Below are 22,573 nucleotides of genomic sequence, written 5' to 3'. Positions count from 1 at the left end.
GCTATATCTTTGTCCTATGAGGAATTTCTCATGGATTTCATAACTATTGACTGATACAATTTTTTATTATTTAGGCTTTACTGTAGTATACCTATTTATAGACACATTTTAAACAGCCCTTGCAATTACTAATCAAATTTTTTTATGTAAGCTTTGTCTTTTTTAAAATAATAATAATAATAATAATAATAATAATAATAATAATAATAATAATGTTATTTGCTTTACATCCCACTAACTAGTTTTATGGTCTTCGGAGACGACGAGGTGCCGGAATTTAGTCCTGCAGGAGTTCTTTTACGTGCCAGTAAATCTACCGACACAAGGCTGTCGTATTTGAGCACCTTCAAATACCACCGGACTGCGCCAGGATCGAACCTGCCACTTTGTCTTTTTGACAGCCCCCAAATGGGGGGGCCGGGCTGAGTGGCTCAGACGGTTAAGGCGCTGGCCTTCTAATCCCCACTTGGCAGGTTCGATCCTGGCTCAGTCCAGTGGTATTTGAAGGTGCTCATATACGACAGCCTCGTGTCAGTAGATTTACCGGCACGTAAAAGAACTCCTGCGGGACTAAATTTCGGCACCTCGGCGTCTCTGAAGACCGTAAAAGTAGTTAGTGGGACGTAAAGCAAATAACATTATTATTATTACCAAATGAGGGGAGCAGAAATAAATGCATTTCTTTATATATATTCTGAGCTGTTAAATGAACGTAGATAATATTTTTCGGTGTGGAAATAATCATCCTATTGCAATGTGCCATCATAAAATGTCAATTTACAGATATTGTAAGAAAATGGGGTACCTCGAAAGAGTGTGCCTGATGAAGAAAAATATAGAAAGCAGAAAATATCATGTTAATAAGAAGGTTACTTCTTCCATCCGGAAATCGAAGGCATGTCATGTTACAGAAGAACTGAAGGATGCAGAGAATGCTACTTACCTTTTCAATGTACAGTCATCTACAAAGTTGAATAAGAGAATAAGAGCTTCAGAAGAAGATCATTGGCATTGAGTATGTCTGGTAGTTGAGAAGCTGGCAAGTATGGGCTTACTGGGAAATCTGAAGAAATGTGAGTTCGCAATGAAATCAGTTGCATATCTCACTTCCAGAATAGATGCAAATTGTACCCACCCACCAGGAAAAAAAGGTAAAAGCTATCAAAGAAGTGACTACGCCACAAAATCATTCGGAATCAAGTCTTTTGTAGACTTAGTGAACTTCTACGATACATCCTTGCCAAATAAAGCTATGGTAGTGGAACCTCTCTATCGTTTATTATCTAAGATAAACTGCTGGCACTGGGGAAAGATTGAATCCAAGGCATTTCAGAATGCCAAAGATCTTTTGATATCAGACAATGTTTTAATTCACTATGACCCATCTTTACCTTTGGTACTCTCTTGTGATGCTTCGCCATATGGTATAGGTGTTGTATTGTCTCATCGACTGATGGATGGATCTGAGGCACCTATCACATTTAGCTCACAACCTTTGCAACCATGTGAACAAAATTATTCACAAGTAGATAAAGAAGTCTTAGCAATTATGTTTGGCGTGAACAAATTTCACCACTATATTTGGGTACATTTTACAACTATTGTGACAGATCATAAACCACTGCTAGGTTTGCTACAAAACAGAAGGGCATTACCAGATGTCTCCAAGAATGCTGCATTGGAATTTGACTTTAGGGAACTATGACTGTCAGTTGGAGTATCGTCGTCCTGGGTCATAGCACCAAAATTGAAGATGCTTGAAGCAGATTGCCATTGCTGGATTTACGGGAAGCTTACCCCAAAACAGCAGATGTCTTGCTGTCTGAAGAAGCTCCACCAGACTCCCCACTAACAGCCGAACGTGTAGTGAAAGCTACAAAGAATGACTCTCCTGTAAAGAGTTACTAGGGCAGTACTTATAGGATTGCCTGTCAATCAGTCATCAGAAATTACGGCGCTGAAATCTCAACAGGCAGCCTTATCAATTCATCGAGGATACCTCCTTTGGGGTAATCGAGTGGTAGTTCCGAAGAAATAGGGAACTGAGGTGGTTCTTCTTCTTCCTCTTCTTCTCTTCTTCTCCTTCATAAGGTTCACGAAAGGATTTCTAGAACCAAAGTCATCACCACAGTTACGTTTGGTGGCCTGGTATAGATCAGGATATTGAGTTCTTGATACAAAATTGTCCACAGTGTGTTGAAGGATGGAATGACCTTCCAAAAGCCAAAGTTATTCCTTCGGAAAGAATGTCAAGGCTTTGGTCCAGATTATATATAGACTTCTGTGGACCAGCAAATGAGCATACATTTTTGATCTTAGTGGATTCTTACTCATGAAACAGGAGGCATGATGACAGCTTCAACCATAATAGATTTCCTACAAAATTAATTTCCACTCATGGAATTCCCAATGTTTTAGTGTCAGATGGTACAGCATTTAAATCACAGAAATTATAAACGTTTCTTGAAAAGCGTGGGATAAAATATTGTTATACTGCCCCGTATCGTCCAGCAAGTAACAGTCTGGTGGAAGGAATGGTACAAACAGTGAAGAGCCAGTTAAAAAAATTCAAGTCATGTAATTGGAAGTGGGAATGGCAAATGACGGCTGGGTGTGTAAAGTGTGTTATGTCATAATTTACTAGTTTTGAGAAAATCAATTTTTAATGTTCAATTCGAAGCCCAAAATCAAGTTGTGGAATATAAGTAATTTAAATTATATCTTCAAAAACCTAATACTGTTCACAACAATGGGGTAATACATCATAATAAACTCCATCGAAATTCATGTAATTAGGGAGCCGAACAACACGAGTTATTGAAAATAAATGATGACTTTACACGCTTTGCACACCCACATTTAGTAATATAATGCAATGCTGCACAGGAATATGGATTTGAATTAAATTTATTATTAATGAACACTATCACATCCAGTATTAATGCAGTATTATTTACATAACCTACTCATAATTTCTTTGTAAGTGTTTCATTAAATACAGTTCACCTCAAAAAAATGTCAAATTCCATAGACAGAAACGTTATGTTCACACGACATTGTGTTGTTCATCGTCACCATCATTGAGGATGTCGGGGTGAAAGTCTCTTACTGCGCTTGCCGAGGAATCTCCTTGTAGAAGTTATAGAAAACTGGTGAGGTAAACTGGAGGAGATTTTTTTTTTTAAGAGACTGGAACTGGACCATTGTAAGCTGCAGTTGGGTTTAGGGTGGTACGCTTACCCCTCCTCAAAACCGAGACCTCTTCAAATTCACTGGCATCAAGTTTTGTTTTGTAATGAATGGTGCCCATGTCACTTTTGTCAAAATGCAATCACTCCACTTCCCTCCAGTTGAGATGACCTCTGTTTTTGTTTTCTTTCCTGTGTTGCAGAAGATCTCGCCAAAGCATTGAGAAATCCAGACATTCTTCCCAGTTCATTTCCTTTACGATAAAAGGCTTATTCTTGGTGGACTGCCTAATCAGTTGGGCCCAATCGTGAGGGTGATCAATGTTTCCATTGAACCTCTTCTTTGCTTTTTCCTCTTTGCTGATCAAAATCACATTCCAGTGGGTTTGGCCAGGGACTAGGAATTTATGATCGACGGTCTGCAGCGTTTCAGAATCTTGCACAGCCATCATACGCATCGCTGCAACGTAACTTTGTTTTGCCCACTGATACTTTTTACTTGTCTTACGGACAGATCCAGTTTCTTCAAAATCATGAGAAGGTTCATACTCTGACACTTGAACTGTGTAGAATCTTTCAATTAATGCAATGTCATTGACTTTTCCCCAGTACTAGGTTCACTCTCTGAAGGATTTAAAAAAGAACTAGTCACACCTTTCTTATATGACATCCTCTTCAGATTTTTTTTTTTTTTTTTTTTTTTCCTGGGTTGTTCCTTCAATAACATCACAACAAGGTGAATCAGATGAGAAGTCAATAATACTGAAGTCGGGGTCCTCCTGGGAATTGTCAAAGTTCAAAATATACTTAATAGAAGGAATAGAAGGTGCAAAACTTGAATCTATAAATTAAAGAGAAATACAGTACCATTAGTTCTGCAGCAAGCTGTAAGGTAAGTATCACTTCATTTATTCCCCAATTATAATTTTTGACAGTTTTATTTTTTTAAATAATGAAGGTAGCACATTCTAATTTTGTACTTCTCGTCTTTAGTTCCAAGACAGAATTGATTCAACAGAACTGATTGTGAATTAGTAACCTAACTCACGAGAGCATTCTCTGATAACAACACAACTTGTAATCATTCTGGCTTAAGTAATAAAAATGACATTTGAAGCACTTTTACTTACTGGATTCTCCTATATTGCTTTCAGTAGATTGGTCCTTGCTTTAATGCTAATAAAAGAACATTTTCCGCTCTGAAAGACATAATGCTCTTTAATTAAGCTCACATAACATACACTGTGAAAATTGAGCTTCTGTGGGCAAAGCAACAGGTACTGCAACAAGGCCTGTGACTAGGCAACAGGCAGAAAAGCTGGGAAATGCCAATTGACAATGGAGTATGTGACCATCCAGTTGGCGGGAATTTAGTTCAGTACTTACTCTGTGATGATGAGTGGTGCTTAGTGTAAGAAGCCATTCTATATTATTGGGTAACTTCATGAACAGCACAAATAAAATGCGCTTAGTCACTACCAAACTGACGTACTGAACTTTGCACGCACGGAATAAAATGTTGAATAGTGCTCAGTCTGGTAAGTCATGTAGAACAGGACATAACTAACGCTCATTGCACACTCGAAATTTGGCTGAAGTCAATTTAACACATAATGCACAACTCAATAACTTCGTAGCTGTCCACAGTATGGCATTACGCACTATACACACCCAAGCAGCTTGCTCTCCTCTGTTTGCTGCCACACTTAACTCAATTCACACCATTTCTTGACTTAACGCAGCACTTTACGCACCCACCCACCAAATATATTGCTAGCCCTGAGAACTACACCGTTTGCAGCAACTGGTCTCTCACCTCCTGAGATGCTGATGGGTCACTGTTTGAAAACGATGTTGGATAAACTTCACCCAGACTCAACAACAACCGCTGAAGAGGAGAAGCAGATATCAGCAAATGAAAAGACAAATCGAGAACTCATATGCTTTGAAATAGGATATTCAGTATATTTCAGCAATTATGGCAAAGGAAATAAATGGTTAATGGGTATGGTTGTCAGAACACATGGTAAACATCATTATACAATTCGTATAAAGAAAGGAACTGAAGTTAGTAGACATACAGACCAACTCTGGAGCAAGAAAGTAACAACAAATCCTGCTGATGAGAGTGAGTTGGAAGAGATTCTGTCGGAGCAAGTTCGATCTGTTACAAGAAAAAGTGAGGATGAGGTGGCTATAGCTACAGCACCACAACCAGAAGAACAGGCAACAAGTGGTGAAGAGATAGCCATCACCATTCCAGTACCTCGCAGCGGTACAGTGGATTACTCTGCTGGAAAGACTAGTCTCAAACGTTCCAAGTGGCAGTGTAAACCTCCTACTTGGCTCAGAGACTACGAGATATCCACAAGAAAGATAGGGGGAGGAAATGTCAGAGACGATCATAGGAGCCTTAACAGGAAACACTACCGGTACCTAGAAGGCCATAGTCATGGACTTCATGAAAAGGATTAAAAACAGTGTAGATTCTATGCTTGTTGATCAGACTGAATTGTATGTATGATTTTTTATTTTTATTTTATTTTTTTTTATTTTTTTTTGCTATTTTGTTTTACGTCGCACCGACACAGATAGGTCTTACGGCGACGATGGGACAGGAAAGGGCTAGGAGTGGGAAGGAAGTGGCCGTGGCCTTAATTAAGGTACAGCACCAGCATTTGCCTGGTGCGAAAATGGGAAACCACGGAAAACCATTTTCAGGGCTGCTGACAGTGGGGTTCGAACCTACTATCTCCCGAATACTGGATACTGGCCGCACTTAAGCGACTGCAGCTATCGAGCTCGGTATATGTATGATTTGGGTCAATAAATGTATCTACTGCTAAGTTATAACACTGTTAATGCAGGCATGGGGGTAGTGTAGAGTGTGTGAAATATGTTGTAGATATTATTGAGTAACTTGAAGACATTTTCTTAGTGAAAGGGCAATCATTCATTACTACTTGCTTTACTTCGCACCGACACAGATAGGTCTTATGGCGACGATGGAATAGGAAAAGCCTAGGAGTGTGAAAGAATCGGCTGTGGCCTTAAGTAAGGTACAGCCCCAACATTTGCCTGATGTGAAAATGTGAAACCACAGAAAACCATCTTCAGGGCTGCCGACAGTGGGGCTCTCACCCACTATCTCCCAGATGCAAGCTCACAGTTGCGGGCCCCTAACCGCACGGCCAACTCACTCGATGGCAATCATTCTGTTGGAAAGCTTTGGTATAAACAATATTCTGGGTCTCACTACCTGTCACATGTATAAGAAAAGAATTAAAGGAACTGACTCAGGAGCAAGCAACATACAATTGTCCATGCAATAAACATCCTGAATTTCCAAGCTCTGCACCACTGGTAGTTAGTGTTTGGCCTTGCGACTTATTTATGGTCATGATAAAGCAGACATTTAAGGGGAATTGATGTCGTCACCTAGATTGGAAGGGATAATTGTGGGAATTGGGGGAATAAGTGTATAATTTCCTTCCAGTACCTTTTAAGATATGTGCCGTAATGATATTCCTGTTTATTCTCGGGCGAGTACCCTTGCATAAATTTGGTGCAATTAGGTTGCTCAGTAGCATTATCAGCACTCCTATTTCTAATGTAATTTCGCGTGTTGGCAAACCATGTGCAAAAGTAGAATTGAGGAGCTCAAGTGCATAATGACCTATGTCACTGAGTAGCCATGGCCAAGCTAAGAATTCGAAGGGTTGCACCCTTGCTATTCAAATTCCAGTGACATTTCCTGCGCAGCTGGCACTCAAAAGCACATTATGATCTACCATGCAATTATCCCAAGAGAGTAGGCCTAATGTTTTGATGCCATTCTGTGAATTTGAGAAACTTTTTGTAGAGGCTAGTAGAATGTCATTCTGTCTTCACTATTTTCCAAGAACCAGTGATGTTACACAGAGGCACTGTACAATCAACTGCTGTGGCTAGCGATGTATAATAAATATACATACGTTGAAGGTCAAATTTTGTGTGCACGTGGGGTGGGGGAGGGAAGCAGCATGGTTACCATGGTAGCTAACACTGGTCTTCATTATGTTCATTACTGTTACATCATGAGTGCAAGATGACCCTTGATTTCTCACATGAAATTCAGAGAAATATGGTAAGATACTATCTATGAAGCTCCAATAGAATAGGGACCATAGGAGGGATGAATGATGAACAGGGAAGGAAAGACAATTTTTGATGGTTTCATAACCAAGGAGCTGACTACTGTTTATTTGAAGTGCAGACAAATGTGTACAGAAACTTGTTTTAAAATTGCATAGGAAAGGTTGTCTTTTCTGTGATATACAGTAGTCTTTGGTTCTAGTTACTCTATATTTGATGTGTGAAAACTACAACCCAGTAGTTAGATGGCATCTTCTTATTTCTCTCAAGGGACATCAGACTGACTGGTAATCTTAATATACCCAGATAGGTGTATGCTACTATCTTGTGATTTGGCACAAATCTGGGTACAGTCTTCTTGGACGATATATTTCCATATCGTATTACTGTAAATAGGGATTAACACATTAAGAAAAGATTTTTTAAAATTTTATTTCTCAGATGTACATGATTTGATCAATGAATTAAGAATTTAGGTCAGTGTCTAACCCAATAGCTCTTTTCTTGTTTTTGGCTACCATAACTGTACCTGAGATATTGAATGCCTCGGAACTTGCAGAAGGTTTAATTTGGAGATTGACTTTGGGTATTTAAAGTGTATCGAGTGGAGTGGCTGCGTGTCTTATTGGGCTATGGCTATGGAGCAAAGCTCTGCATTCAAGAGATGCAGAAGTTTGAACCCCACTGTTGGCTGTCTTGAGAATGGTTTTTCTGTGGTTTCCCATTTTCACTTTCAGGTCAGTTCCAATTCATAGGCCATAGCCACCTCCTTACCTAATTTTGTTCACCATCGTTCATTTTGCCTTCAGTAGTTCCTCAGCTGAGACTGGCATCAGGGAAGGTATCCCAGCCATAAAAATATGTCATATAAATTCATCTTACCTCATCCCGTATCAAGAAATGGGACAAACTTTACGTATTTAAAGTGTAGATACTCTTATTACTGGTTGCAGGGCTAGCATTTTGTGAACTCAAAATGTGCTCTTTATGATAACACAAGTAATCTCATTAAAGAAGTTTTTTCTTTTAATGAGTTTCTTATATCTTCTTTTACTGAAAATCCTCTTCTTGACAGTACTGTAAACAGTTGTATTTTGATTTCTCCACAGACATGTGCCTGGACCTAATCTCTTAATAATGGATTGCTATGGTCCTCATACAAGTCAGAGCGTGCGCGAGAAATTTGCCAACTGTGCAAGTGAACTGGGTATCATTCCTGGAGGGTGCACATCAAAACTCCAACCACTGGATGTTAGCATAAAACGGATATTTCAGGTCAGTTGAAAGTTCATGGTACTTTATTTCTAGTGATGATGTTTTTTGAAGTAAAACTATAAGCTTATTAGGATGAAAAGTACAGTGCATTTGCTTACGGGTGGGGCCAGAAGGAACCTTGCTTGGCTGGCACTAGCCACTTGTGAGCTTGAGACGCACCAGTCAAGGTCGAAGCATCGCTTGCCAAGCACTAGCTATGCTGTCAGGCGGGAATCAGCTATCTGTATGCTTCCAGTGCCTATAGTACCATGCTACCATGACACATTAATTTAATTAATTCATTAGTCTATGCAGTACTTACCTTGTAGTAGGCAATGTTGAAAGTGATGTCCGTCTAATGTCATACAGTTCTGACATCGTTTAATAAAATTACGGTTCACAGGGGCAAGTTCTTGTTTGTTAATTTTCTCAGTTCCTGTTGTTATATTCTCCTTCAATTCGTCTATGTTGTGAGGATTATTCCTATAAAAATTAGTTTTTAGTGTTGCCCACAAATAGAAATCACACACTGGGGAATGTGGCTGCCATAAATGCTGAGAAATGATCCTTTCTCCAACACGTCAGTTAATTCGTTCATGGATTCATGAGCTGTCTGGACTGTTGCAGGATCTTGTTGGAAATACCCATAAAATTGAAAATTAGCTTTTCGAAGACTAAATTGATGTCAGTAGGTAAGAAATTCAACAGAATTGAATGTCAGATTGCTAATACAAAGCTGGAACAGGTAGATAATTTCAAGTACTTGGGTTGTGTATTCTCTCAGGATGGTAATATAGTAAGTGATATTGAATCTAGGTGTAGTGAAGCTAATGCAGTGAGCTCGCAGTTGCAATCAACAGTATTCTGTAAGAAGGAAGTCAGCTCCCAGACGAAACTATTTTTTTCATCAGTCTGTTTTCAGACCAACTTTGCTTTATGGGAGCGAAAGCTTGGTGGACTCAGGATATCTTATTCATAAGTTAGAAGTAACAGACATGAAAGTAGCGAGAATGATTGATGGTACAAACACGTGGGAACAATGGCAGGAGGGTACTTTGAATGAGGACATAAAGGCTAAATTAGGAATTAACTTGATGGATGAAGCCGTATGCATAAACCTGCTTTAGTGGTGGGGTCATGTGCAACGAATGGAGGATGATAGGTTACCTAGGAGAATAATGGACTCTGTTATGGAGGGTAAGAGAAGTAGAGAGATACCAAGGGGATGATGGTTAGACTCAGTTTCTAACAATTTAAAGATAAGAGGTATAAAGTAAATGAGGCCACAGCACTAGATGCAGATAGAGGATTGTGGTGACGTTTAGTAAATTCATAGGGGCTTGCAGACTGAATGCTGTAAGGCATAACGGTCTATAATGATAATGCATGTATTTTAACATCTGGAAAAATGGTGCGAGTATTAGAGTGCGATATCTTTGTGTATTTATTGTATCCTGAAAAAAATGGGCCCAATAATTTGCTTTGCTGTAACGGAGCACCAAATACCAATTTTTTCATCATGGAATGGAACCTTGTGAATTAAATGGGGATTATGTGTACTCCAATAACAATTGTTCTTTGAGGCAACATATCTTTGTAGATGGAACCATGCCTCATCAGAAAAAAAATTATGAAATGAGGATCCACACTACTGTCCTCAATACTTTGTAACATCCAATTACAAAACTGAACTCATTTTTCATCGTCTCTAGGCAATAATTCATGCACAATATGCACTCTATATGGTTTTAAATTTAGAAGTCTAGTGGCAGTAAAAGCAGATATTTTTGAAACACTAACCTCCTGTGAAACATGTCTCAGAGATTTATTCAGAGAGCGTGTGAATGATGTGCTGATTTCACTAGTTTTGTCCACGGTCAATACTCTTTGTTTTCGCTTAGGAATTGAAGCATTTAGTGATCCTCTTGTTCTTAGCTTGTTAACAAGTCATCTAACAGTTTCTCCGCCTGGAATTGGAGCACATGGATATTTTACTGCAAATTGCCTGCACACCTCTCTACATTACTCTGTTTTTACATACCAGTATGTATTACACATAAAAACTCTCTGTTGAAGCGGGTATTTAACCTTTTGCATTCTAACCACTGTGTTACACACGCACTGCACTGCTGGCTGGCTTACAACTGCCGCCTTCTCCACCTTGACTGGTGCTTCTCAAGCCCACCCATGGCTAGTGAGATTTCTCCCGGCCCTACTGTAAGCAGATGCACTGTATATAGGTCATAAAACATTATTAATATATGTATTCGATTTGGAAACTAACATCTATTCCCTTGTATGTCTTACTACATAAAATAATTCTGTTTTAAATTCAGGGATCGGCCGATGACCTAGATATTAGTCCCCTTTAAACAATAAGCATCATCATCATCATCAAATTCAGTGATCCAACCAAATTTTACAAATGTGTTTTACAAAACAGTTACATTTAAACAAGTTAAGTTTGTTTCTCTGTCTTTAACCCATTGAGCCCTGCATATTCGTTGGATTGAAACTGCGTTGGGGCTGGAATTATTTTGAAGGAAATATAGTGACACTTCACATGATGAAGAATTTCTTATTTATAACTACATTAAAGATTTAAAACAAACGGCATTCACACCATGAACTGCAGAACAAGGATACATTTTATTTTATTAGTGTCATGGGTCCATACTCAGTCCACCTACTGAGCTGTAACGTGGTCATCTCCTTGCACTTCCTCTTCAATTTCCACATCTATTTGTTCATCAGGAACGTTACTCACACTATTACTAATACTGCTACCAATTTAATTGAAAAAATTACATTCCTCATCATCACTTTCTAAAAGGGGTTATATATCGGTAACTTTCTGTCTTTTACTGGCAGCCATCTTGGTTACAAGCAAATCTCAAAGTCTAGAGATAGCCCACTTCAGACTGATATTATCAAGCATATTATCGATATATATTAGCAAAGTGCATATAATATTGGAGAGGAAGAGTCCCTACACAAATCACAAATGCAACTCACTCTGCTATCTCATGAGAAAAAGTTGAATTACATAGTAAAGTGATACAACAGAACACTTCCGTGGTTTGGCATTTGGTCCACCAATGTGAAGCACGGAATGTTTCTGTGACTCGGGCCCAATCACTTAATCCTCTTGCATTCAGTGGACCGATATATAGAAGGGAGAGGTTATAGCAAGAACACTCATGGTGCCATTTAATTGTTTTGGTCAATTTTGGGGTTGCTAGATGGCAATAGACGATCATGATGGTAACTTAAAGCAGATCGATTGCCCACCTCATGGCCGTGACTGCTAAGGCGACAAGTCTTTATGGTCTGACACTGTGGTTAGCCAGTTTGAATCCTGTTGGTGGGAAAACTTTTCACCATCAAAACGTTAATTTAAAGATAAAAATTTCATTGTTCCGTATTGAAATTATTGATGTTAAAAATTAAATAACTGGAAAGGAGGTTCAACCTATTCAATACTCAAAAGAAAGAAACGTAGCAATCACATTTCTATTTAAATGGGACCGGTTTCGACCTTAGTCTAGGTCATCATCAGCCATAAAAAACATGTAAAATGTTTATGAATGTTGGAGGTCAGTTTCACACTCTGTGAGGCACAAAGACACGACACCACATTCTGTCCTGCACAAAGTCACAACACTACCAATTAACATGCGAAGATCAAAAAGGCTTGAATTCGCAGACGAACAGATCTGTAGTAGAAAGCCGCCAGCTCCCGGTGACCAGCGCGGCACACTCAAGGTCACGCGCTGCAGCCAAACACCAAAGTAGAGTGGAGAACGTTTCGAAGGTCCAGAACCTGTCACGGCTGTGGGAAGCCAAGTACGTATATAAAAATATACGACGCCAATTAGTACAAAAGAATGAGCACCCGTACTCCAGTTAAGTTCTTGGTAAACAGTTGACTTGAAAAAACAATTGTAGAGAGAAGAAAAAAATGTAGTAAAAAGCGCAATATCGGAAAACAAATGAAAACTTATATGCACAGTGCGCTATTTTTTAAAAAGAAAATTTTTTTTTAGGTTATGATTGAAGTAGTCGAAGTTGGCGCAAGACAAAAATTTTTGAAAGAGGAGAATAAATTAAACAAGGAAGATTGATAGTGTAATAAGAGAAAGAATAAAAGAAATTGAAGTTGGATGGTAATGAGGAAAGATAAGATAGGGAAATGAAGGAGGGGTAGTTTAAGGTGGGTTAGGAGGGTGGGTTATTGGAGGTAGAAAATGTGGGTGGGAACTATGTAAGACATGGAAAATAGAATTGGGGTTTTGGAATTTGGAATTTTTTAGAAGAAGAATTAGGAAGTCAAAAAGGATATTGGGTTTTTCAGAAATGTCGTTTAAATTGAAATTAGGGTTGAAGTACTGGTCAAGGTGGATAAAGCAATTTTCAGTAATGTTTAAGAAGGGGCCTTTGTTAATGATTTTAAGTATGTTTATGTCATTGTCAATACTGGTGAAACTATGTTTGGAGTCTTGTATGTGCTGTCCTATGGCAGAGAATCTGTTGTATTTAATGGCGTTGACATGTTCAGAGTACCTGATATTGAAGTTGCGGCCAGTTTGTCCGACGTAGGAGGAACTGCAGTTGTTGCATTTAAATCTGTATACACCAGATTTAGAAAAAGCATTAGACTTATTTAGAGATTTAGAGTTGTGTAAGATATCAAGACTTCTATTGTTAGTTCTAAAAGAAATTTTCATATTATGTTTTTTAAAGATATTAGTTATTTTATAAGCATCCTGAGTAAAAGTGAAGGTGGAAAAAGCAGTTGGTTTTATTGTGTCTTTAGATAAAGTGGTTTTTGGACGGTGTTTGAATTTGTTGATGATGCGGTTAATGAAGGAGTTGTTAAAGCCATTAAATTTAGCAATGTTGCGGATGGTGTTTAATTCATTATTTAAATCTTTTTTGGACATAGGGGTGTTGAAGGCACGAAAAATTAAGCTGTTATAAGTAGCACGTTTATGAGCTTGGGGGTGCGAAGAATCTTGTCTTATTGTAGTTGCTGTTTGGGTTGGTTTTCTGAAAATTTTGTAAGATAAAGAAGAAGGATGTCTAGTAATAGTTAGGTCTAGAAAATTAAGAGTTTGGTTGTGTTCTGATTCGAGGGTGAATTTAATGTTAGAGTCTAAGTTGTTGAGATGAAGAAGTGTAGAGGCTGCGTTGGTTGATTCCTCATTTAATATTACCAATGTGTCGTCGACATATCTCGCCCAAAAGAGGATGTTGGAGAAATTATTATTATTATTATTATTAATTCTTGTGTTTTCTAAGAAGTCGAGGTAAATTTCAGCAAGAATGCCAGAAGCAGGTGAGCCCATAGCCAAGCCATCTTGTTGATAAATGGTGTTGTCAAAGGTAAAATAATTATTGTTGAGAACTAATTTTAAAATAGACATGAAGTCTTGAATTTCAAGTTTACTTAGGTTACTGAATTTGTTTAGGTTGTTGTTTATAATGGGGAATAATTTTGGAATTGGAATACTAGGGTACATGTTGACAATGTCAAAAGAATGGAGAGAAAAATTTGGTTGGATTTCAAAATTTTTTAATTTGTTGATTAGATCAGAAGTGTTTTTGATAGATTTGTTGGATAAAAATCGATAATTTTTTAGTAAAAATGTTTGGATGAATTTAGAAGTGTTGTATAGGGGACTGGGTCTGTAATTGATAATTGGACGGATAGGAATGTTAGTTTTGTGAATTTTAGGGAGGGCTTTGGCAGTGGGTAGTCCAGGGTTCATGTTTATTAGTTTAGTTTTTTCTTGATCTGTGAGGAGAAAGGAAACGTTTTTTAAAGTATGTTTGAGTAGGCGTTGGATTTTTGTGGTTGGGTCTTTTTTTATTATAGAAAAAGAAGGGTCACTGAAAAAGTTTTTGGTTTTATCTAAGTAGTCAGTTTTATCCATTATGACAGTAGTGTTGCCTTTATCAGATTTGGTGATAATGAGATTATTGTCATTGATTTTCTTTTTAAGACCTGAAATGGTTTTATTATCTTTAATTAAATTATTATTATTATTATTATTATTATTATTATTATTATTATTATTATTATTATTATTATTATTATTATTATTATTATTATTATTATAATTAATAAGAGAAGTGTTATTGTTAATGAAGATTTTTTCCAGTTTCCTTTTTACTTCATATCTGATTTCATCTTGTTCATCTGTTGGCATTTTGTTAATGGCTATTTCAGATTCAATAATTAAATTGGTGGCTACATTGAAAGTGTTGAGATTGGGCCAATTGTGTTTGAAGCCCTTCGAAAGGATTGAGTTTTCATCATCACTCAGAGTTGTTTTAGATAGATTTACAATGGGAGGATGGAATTGTTCAATAGTTTTGGAGGGTGTGTTACGGTTCTTAAACTGGAATTTATGTGAAGAAGAGTTATTCTTAAGAATTTTGAGTTTTTTCTCTAGGGTTTGTTGTTTGATTGATAGTACATGAAATAATTTATCGTCTACTTGAGTTAGGAAAAGGTTCCATTGTGCACTCGGGAGAAGATTAGCAATTTCTAGATGTGTTTCGTATAATCTGTTGTTTAAAAATGATTTTTTCTTGTATACAAGAATCTTCTCCCGAGTGCACAATGGAACCTTTTCCTAACTCAAGTAGACGATAAATTATTTCATGTACTATCAATCAAACAACAAACCCTAGAGAAAAAACTCAAAATTCTTAAGAATAACTCTTCTTCACATAAATTCCAGTTTAAGAACCGTAACACACCCTCCAAAACTATTGAACAATTCCATCCTCCCATTGTAAATCTATCTAAAACAACTCTGAGTGATGATGAAAACTCAATCCTTTCGAAGGGCTTCAAACACAATTGGCCCAATCTCAACACTTTCAATGTAGCCACCAATTTAATTATTGAATCTGAAATAGCCATTAACAAAATGCCAACAGATGAACAAGATGAAATCAGATATGAAGTAAAAAGGAAACTGGAAAAAATCTTCATTAACAATAACAAAAACACTTCTCTTATTAATTATAATAATAATAATAATAATTGTACCGGGCGGTACACCTCCACTCCGCTAATTTAAAATGTGCGCCTGTGGAAACTCCTCTGCTGGAGGAAGTCTGAACTTTATTTACCCTATTAATTTTCTAGTTTCTCAGAAGATGTCACCACCGGGAAATTTTTGAGTTTGTGAACTGTGTCATTTTCGACGTACTTTTGTTTTACTTGAAGTAAGAAGTGTGAACTTTCTCTTCTAGAGGACACCACTGAAAAACTACAATAGTGCACCCTAGTGGGAAGAAAAATAACTGTTCTTTGGAGAAAATTTTATTTCAAAAATTTGTTCTTTGTTAAATTTCTTTCTGTTATTGTTAAGTTGGCTGTATACCCCTCTCTTTCCCCTTGTTTTGCATTTGACCAATCCCGAATTTCTGGTATTAATTTCTGACCAATCATAGGTATCTTCCCCCAACTTGAATATGTTTCTATACCCTAGCCAATAAAAAGTTTGTGGGAGGGTGTTTTCTTTCCCCTAATACCTAGAACCTTCCGCGAGAGGATATAAACTGCTGATTTTTGGGTCTCCGGGCCACTTCTATTCCATCTTTCAGTGTATTAAGTACATAGCAGGAGGCGGGAAGCGCCTCTTTCTCCGGCAGCGGTCAACAATAAGGTAATGGCCGATTAATAAATTCTTTCTTTGCTAGCTCAGCAGTTTAAACTCTCGGGGCGGGTGCGAAGCGTTCCTCCATGTAACCTTTTCCTAAAATGTAACGATCTTTTCTTCTATTCTATTTTAAGCTGCATATTGGGATAGAGAGTGCTAACCCTCTCGAGCTCCCACTCACATTGTCTTGAGGTGAACTTATTTTCTTAACCTATTCTTCGATAATGTAAATCAAATTGCTCTTTTCTAAAGTCACCTCGGTAGTATGGGATTAGCCCTTGTATTAACGGCCTAGCGCCAAGTATGTCTTAATCTAGTGTATTAGGAGTGCAAGTTCGCCTCCTCTCAAATTGTTATTTTAGAGGTCATTTAATTAACATTCTTTTCGTTTAATAGACCTCAGTAGATTTGGGTATTTTACCCCTGTTTATGTCCGTTGAGGACAGCTTGAAGGTGAAGTTTGGTGTGGCCTGGGAGAGGCTTAAATTTGAGAGCGAGTGGCTCTTTTGAAAATTGTATGTTGTATGCCTCGAGGAGGCTTTTCAGTGTAATTTGGAGCAAGGGCTCCTAGGTATGAATGGGGTTTTCTGCCCCTCTGTTAAAACTTGTGTTTGGGGTAAAACTGAGCTGATTGCCCAAGCATTGTGAACTCGGGGCGCGAAGCCCAAATTCTGTAAATATTGTAACTACCTTATTTGACTTCCTATTGTGTACCTGCCATGCTTGTTACTTATTTATTTTGAAAAGAAAATATAACCGTATTAAATTTTAAATTTACCTTACAGGCACTATAATTTCGTAGCTTGAGATCCATTCACACCCGCACCTTCTTTCACCTCTACCTACCGCTAAAACTCGGTAACAAGTGGTAGCAGAGCGTGGTTGAATGGGTCTCAATTTAGCCCCTTTTTGACGGCTACACATTGTTTTGATCCGAACTCTAACCATTTTCTCAGTTGCTGGAATTTTTTGACTTTTTCAAAATTGTTCTGTCATCATGCCAGGCCCTCGCGATGTTCTCCATCTTAATTATTTGCGCAAAGAGGAGTTGATCTATGAATTAACTATCAGAAATGTGCAATCTGGAGGTACGGTTGCAGTAGACACTAACAAGCCTAGAGAGTCCCTTGATTTGCCCATTTCCATCCCCAATTTGGGAGAGAAAAAAATTGATGACTCTCTTTCCACGATCGTCGAGAATATTACTGGGCTAGCTTCTGTAGTTAGTTTTTTTGATGAAAATGATCCGTCTCCTAATCAAATTAAGCGTGTGCAAGGCAGGCTATATCATTTTTCGAATAGGGTTAACGATCTGTTGTCTCTAAAACTGAATGACGTTCAGAGGAAGGAAGCTAGTACGCTCCTGGAAAATATTTCCGAATTATCTAGTAAGGTCACTCTATTGTTAACTGGGGAAGTTCCTCCCAAATCTGATCAACCCACCATAGTGAATGCAGGTAGTGAGGAAGCGCCTCCCAAGGGAGAAGTTAATAGGATAACCGTTGCTGCTCAAACTATCCCTGCCCCATTGGACAACGAATCTGAACGTCGTGCATCATTGAGTAACATCCGTTCTGAATTAACTTCCTTGCCATTGAAACCTTTACCTACTATGTCACCCGGGTTTAGCAGCTTGCCTCATCCTTTGGCAATGTTGCTCAGAGGTATTTCTAAATTTTCTGTTAATACCACCAGTGATGTAATTTCATTTTTAAGATTTCTAGTTGAATTTCAGGATCATGCCCTTGTGTTTTCTCTTTCTCCATGTCAAATTTTGCAAATTATCTATCCGTATGCTATTGGTATTCTCTCAGATAAAATCGTAAGAGCCATTGCCGAGCAATCATCTATAGAGGATTTCCATGCCCATTTGCTAGCTAATTTCATCCCAGCTAGGGCCAGGTCCTCCCTTATTCAGAAGTACTATTATCGTGTACAGCGCTTGGATGAAAACTTGGCTGATTTCATACAGGACATTAAGTTTTATACTAGGGTGTTTGCCCTTCATTTTCCTGAAGATCAGATTGTACAGGCTATTGTAAAGGGAATTTCACCTCCCTATAGGTCATATTTGTGTTTCGCGGCGTGCCCGCAAAGTTTCTCTGAACTTGAAGCATTGGCCGTCTCAGCGGAAGGAGTTAGATACGCCGATTCCTTGCGTGTCGCGAAAGAACCCCCGCCTTCTTTTAGTAACACTCGGCCTCCACCTCGCCGACCAGTCAATCCCCGTAAATGTTACGCTTGCGGGTCGCCTGACCATCTGCGCAACAAGTGTCCACTGATCAAGTCAAGTGGGACAAGGAATGGAGCCGGGTCATCACAAGGCTGTTTTAAGTGTGGGGCCTTCTCACATATCGCCAAGAATTGCCCAAACTCAAATAGCACCCCCTCCTGCTCAACTTCTGGTGCAAATTCCACCTATGCCAATAATAAAAAGTGACTAGTGCCTTCGGCTGAGTCGTATAATCCACCTTCCCGAGACTCAGCCCCGGGTAAACAGGTTGTAACTTCAGGGAACGAGCAATTTTCAAATTCATCTTTTGAAGGTCCCAAAGAGTGTCTTAGGATTGCGGCGGATACCCCCGCACCTGTTCCTTTTCTTAAGATTGAGTTAAATAACGAGCCTATAACAGCTCTCTTAGATTCAGGCAGTGTTTGTTCGATTATTTCGGCTGAATGGTATTCTAAATTGAAAACGGTTTGTAAACTTCCTGACTATGTCTCTTCTCCTGTTCAATACGTATCGGCTAATTCATCTCCATTAGAAATTCTAGGTTCCTTACTGGTCAAAATTCGTATTTTTAAGTTTACATGGAAAGTTAAATTGTTTGTGGCCAAGCAATTGTCTTGCCCCATTATATTGGGATCTGACTTTTTTTTCTCACACTGGTCTTGTGCTCGATCTCCAGTCTAGGTCGTGCACATTCAAATTTGCTTCTAATTGTAAAATCCCACTATTAAAGTGTAATTCTGTGTCATGTTCGTCTATTTCGCCTACCCAGGATGAGATGTTGTTAGACCTTAGACATCTACCTGAGGAGCAGGCTGATAGTATTCGCAAACTGTGTCAGTCGTTTCTCGAGGTGTTCTCTGATACTCTTGGTGTTACTGACCTTATTGAATACAAAATTGAGGTCACGGATTCGATTCCTGTCCGTTTTCCTCCTTATAGGCTATCTCCACCTAAAATGAAGGCTCTGAAAGAAATTATCGATCAGATGTTGAAGGATGGTATTATTAGGCCCTCTAAGTCGGCGTATTCGTCGCCTATTTTTCTAGTCCCGAAACCCCAAGGAGGCTTCAGGCCTGTCATTGATTACAGGGCTCTCAATCGGAAGGTGGTGTTGCAATCTGTGCCCCTTCCTGACCTTCATTCTTGTTTTTCATGGTTTCGTAAGGCCAAGTTCTTCACCATCTTGGACTTGAATCAGGCCTATAATCAAATTCCCCTTGCCGAAGAGTCTAAACATCTTACAGCGTTTGCCACGGACTGGAATTTATATGAATACAACCGCGTACCTTTCGGGCTCCCCACGGGGGCAGCTGTGCTCACTCGGCTACTAGATAGGGTCTTCTCCGACATCAAATTCGAGTACTTATATCACTACTTAGATGATGTCGTCGTATTTTCAGAGACTTTTGAAGAACATCTAGATCATCTGCGAGAAGTTCTCGATCGCCTTCGTAAGGCTGGGTTAACTGTTAAGTTGTCCAAGGTTGCCTTTGCTAAGCCCTCTATGTCATTCCTAGGGCATATTGTGTCACCCGATGGTGTAGCAGTCGATCATTCTAGAACACAGGCCATCCGTGATTTTAAACCTCCCAAGGACATTAAAGGTATCGCCAGGTTCATTGGTATGGTGAATTTCTTCAGGAAGTTTATTCCTAACTTCGCTAATAGAGCGGCGCCCTTAAACCTTCTTCGTAGGAAAGGCATCAAATTCGAGTGGGGACCTTCTCAACAAGCCGCTTTTGAAGACCTTAAATTAGCTCTCTGTAATGCCCCTGTACTTGCTATGCCTGATTTCTCGAAGAAATTCATTGGGCGGTAGCTGCAGTCCTTCTCCAAGAGACTGAACTAGGGAGGCGCCCCATCGCCTATGCATCTAGGACTCTCTCGGCTCAAGAAGCAAAGTACTCCATATATGAGCTTGAAGGTTTGGCAGTCTTATTCGCCTTAGAAAAGTTCCGTCTCTATCTGGAACACGTCAAATTCGACCTGGAGACAGATAATCAAGCCTTAAGCTGGGTCTTAGGTAGACCGCGTCGTACTGGTCGTATAGCCCGTTGGGCCATCCGTATTTCTGCCTTCCAATTTGATGTTAGACATATCAGAGGTATCGAAAATGTTGTTGCTGATGGACTCAGCCGTATGTTTTCTAACGACGTCGAGACCCACGAACCGGTCGACAGTTCATCACCTTCCGAGTCCATACTATCTGAGGTTAATGCCATCCTAACAGATGCTCCCATGCTTTTTAGGGATATCGAGAAATACCAACGTGAAGATCCGACGCTGGCTCCGATAATGGAAACCCTTTCTTCTGGGGAACATGTTGTCCCTTATGTTCTGAGGAATGGGGTTCTATGTTGCCCTTCGAGGCATGATAAGATGATGAAAGTTGTTGTTCCAGCGGTTCTTGTACCTATGATCTTCAAGTATTATCATGAGACCCATTAGGAGGGCATCTTGGTATCTTTAAAACTCGTGAAAAGATTCGTGATATGTTCATCTGGAAAGGTATGGACGGTGAAATCCGTGAACTAGTAAAGGCTTGTAAATCCTGTTTGCTTAGTAAACCGACCATGTCCACCAAGGTAGGCCTCTTGTCTTCTCAGCAAGCGTCGCGCCCCATGGAACGCCTGTATATCGATTATGTAGGACCCTTCCCCCAGTCAAAGGGTAATGCCAACACGTTCATCTTTGTGTGTGTAGATGGTTTTACCAGATTTTCTTGGTTATTTCCGACTAAGCTGGCTACCGCTCAGTCCACCATTACTTGCTTAAATTCTATTTTTGCTTCTTTTGGTCCGTGCCAATATATGGTATCTGATAATGCTAAGGCTTTTACATCTAATTTATTTCGTAAATTCTGTTTTGACTTGTCCATCTCTCATGTAACTACTTCGGCTTATTACCCTCAACCATCTCTGGCTGAACGGGTTAACCGTAATCTCAGGTCCGCACTTATTGCCTATCATCATGAAGATCATTCCAGGTGGGACACGTCCCTGCATTGGATAGCTTTTGCTTTGAATTCGGCGGTTCATGAATCTCACAAGTTTACTCCAGCTTCTTTGATGTTCAAGTTTGTTCCCAACACGCCGCTCTCTAACCTCTGGTCTCTGAGTGACATTCTACCCGAGACATTAGATCCGGACAACATTAAAGATCTTTGGAAGAAGGCTAAAGCCAATCTTAAAGTGTCTCATGAAAAGGTTAGGGAAAGGTATGATCGTGGACGGAGACCCACCCCTTTGAAGGTAGGTGACCAGGTTATGGTCAAGAATTTTGTTCCCGCGGGCAAGCTTGCCCCCAGATTTCATGGGCCATGCATCATTCTCGATTTTCTTACTCCGGTTACATTGTTAGTAAGCAATCCAGCCACCGAGAGGATATTTAGGGTTCACCTGTCCCAGGTGAAACCGGTGTAAATTTTGTGTCAACTTGCTTCATATAATTTGATAGGAATATGATGGTTATATATTTTTTTTTTGAGTTCCACTCTTAAGGCATTCTGCTCCTTCTATTTTATTTTATATGTAAGCATTTCTTGTAAACCTCCCCCGATTGTTAAACTGCCATCCTGTCCTTGTCACGGCCATTACCACGCTCCCGTCTCCTGCTCCACTACACACAGTGGCTGGCTTAGATGAAATGCCATGGATATCTGCACGCCGCTGGCCCCTCAATCTCTCTACATGCCTGTGCCCTCAAAAGAAACATGATGGTCCAACACAATTCTGCCGCCTAGCTTTAATGTTTCAGTGCCCCCGCAGCCGCGCGGCGCTGTGCCGCGGCTGGGTTCGAGGACGGGCCCCCTCGGCCCCAGCGAGGACGACATGTGCACGGCGAGCCGGAGCTCTCCTCCCGGCCAAGGCTGATGTGTGGCGCACGACCTGCTACTTGCCCGCAGCCTGTATATGTTCACCGCGGGTGCGGCGTGCTTCAACACCTCTGCTCCCCTCATAGTGCGGGCGAGCGGTATCTCAGGGTACTTGAGGGGTCCGAGCGGCTTCCTTTGGACGCAAGCTGTAACGGCCGGTCTGGCCATCCAACTTAGCCTACATCAACTACATAGACATTCCTGTTCAACC

The 22,573-nt window shown here is 39.6% G+C and overlaps 1 protein-coding gene across 1 annotated transcript in view; it reads left to right on the top strand.

Annotated features, from left to right (window-relative positions):
• The window catches only part of LOC136874552 (uncharacterized), a 188,851-nt gene that overhangs the window by 130,142 nt on the left and 36,136 nt on the right, over nt 1-22,573 (top strand). Inside the window, exon 12 of the mRNA XM_068227842.1 lies at nt 8,432-8,597. Coding sequence (XP_068083943.1) covers nt 8,432-8,597 — 166 coding nt within the window. The remainder of the gene's footprint in view (nt 1-8,431; nt 8,598-22,573) is intronic.

This window comes from Anabrus simplex, chromosome 5, assembly GCF_040414725.1.
Source record: "Anabrus simplex isolate iqAnaSimp1 chromosome 5, ASM4041472v1, whole genome shotgun sequence".
Lineage (NCBI taxonomy): Eukaryota > Metazoa > Arthropoda > Insecta > Orthoptera > Tettigoniidae > Anabrus > Anabrus simplex.
This window is presented reverse-complemented; position numbering and strand designations above follow the sequence as displayed.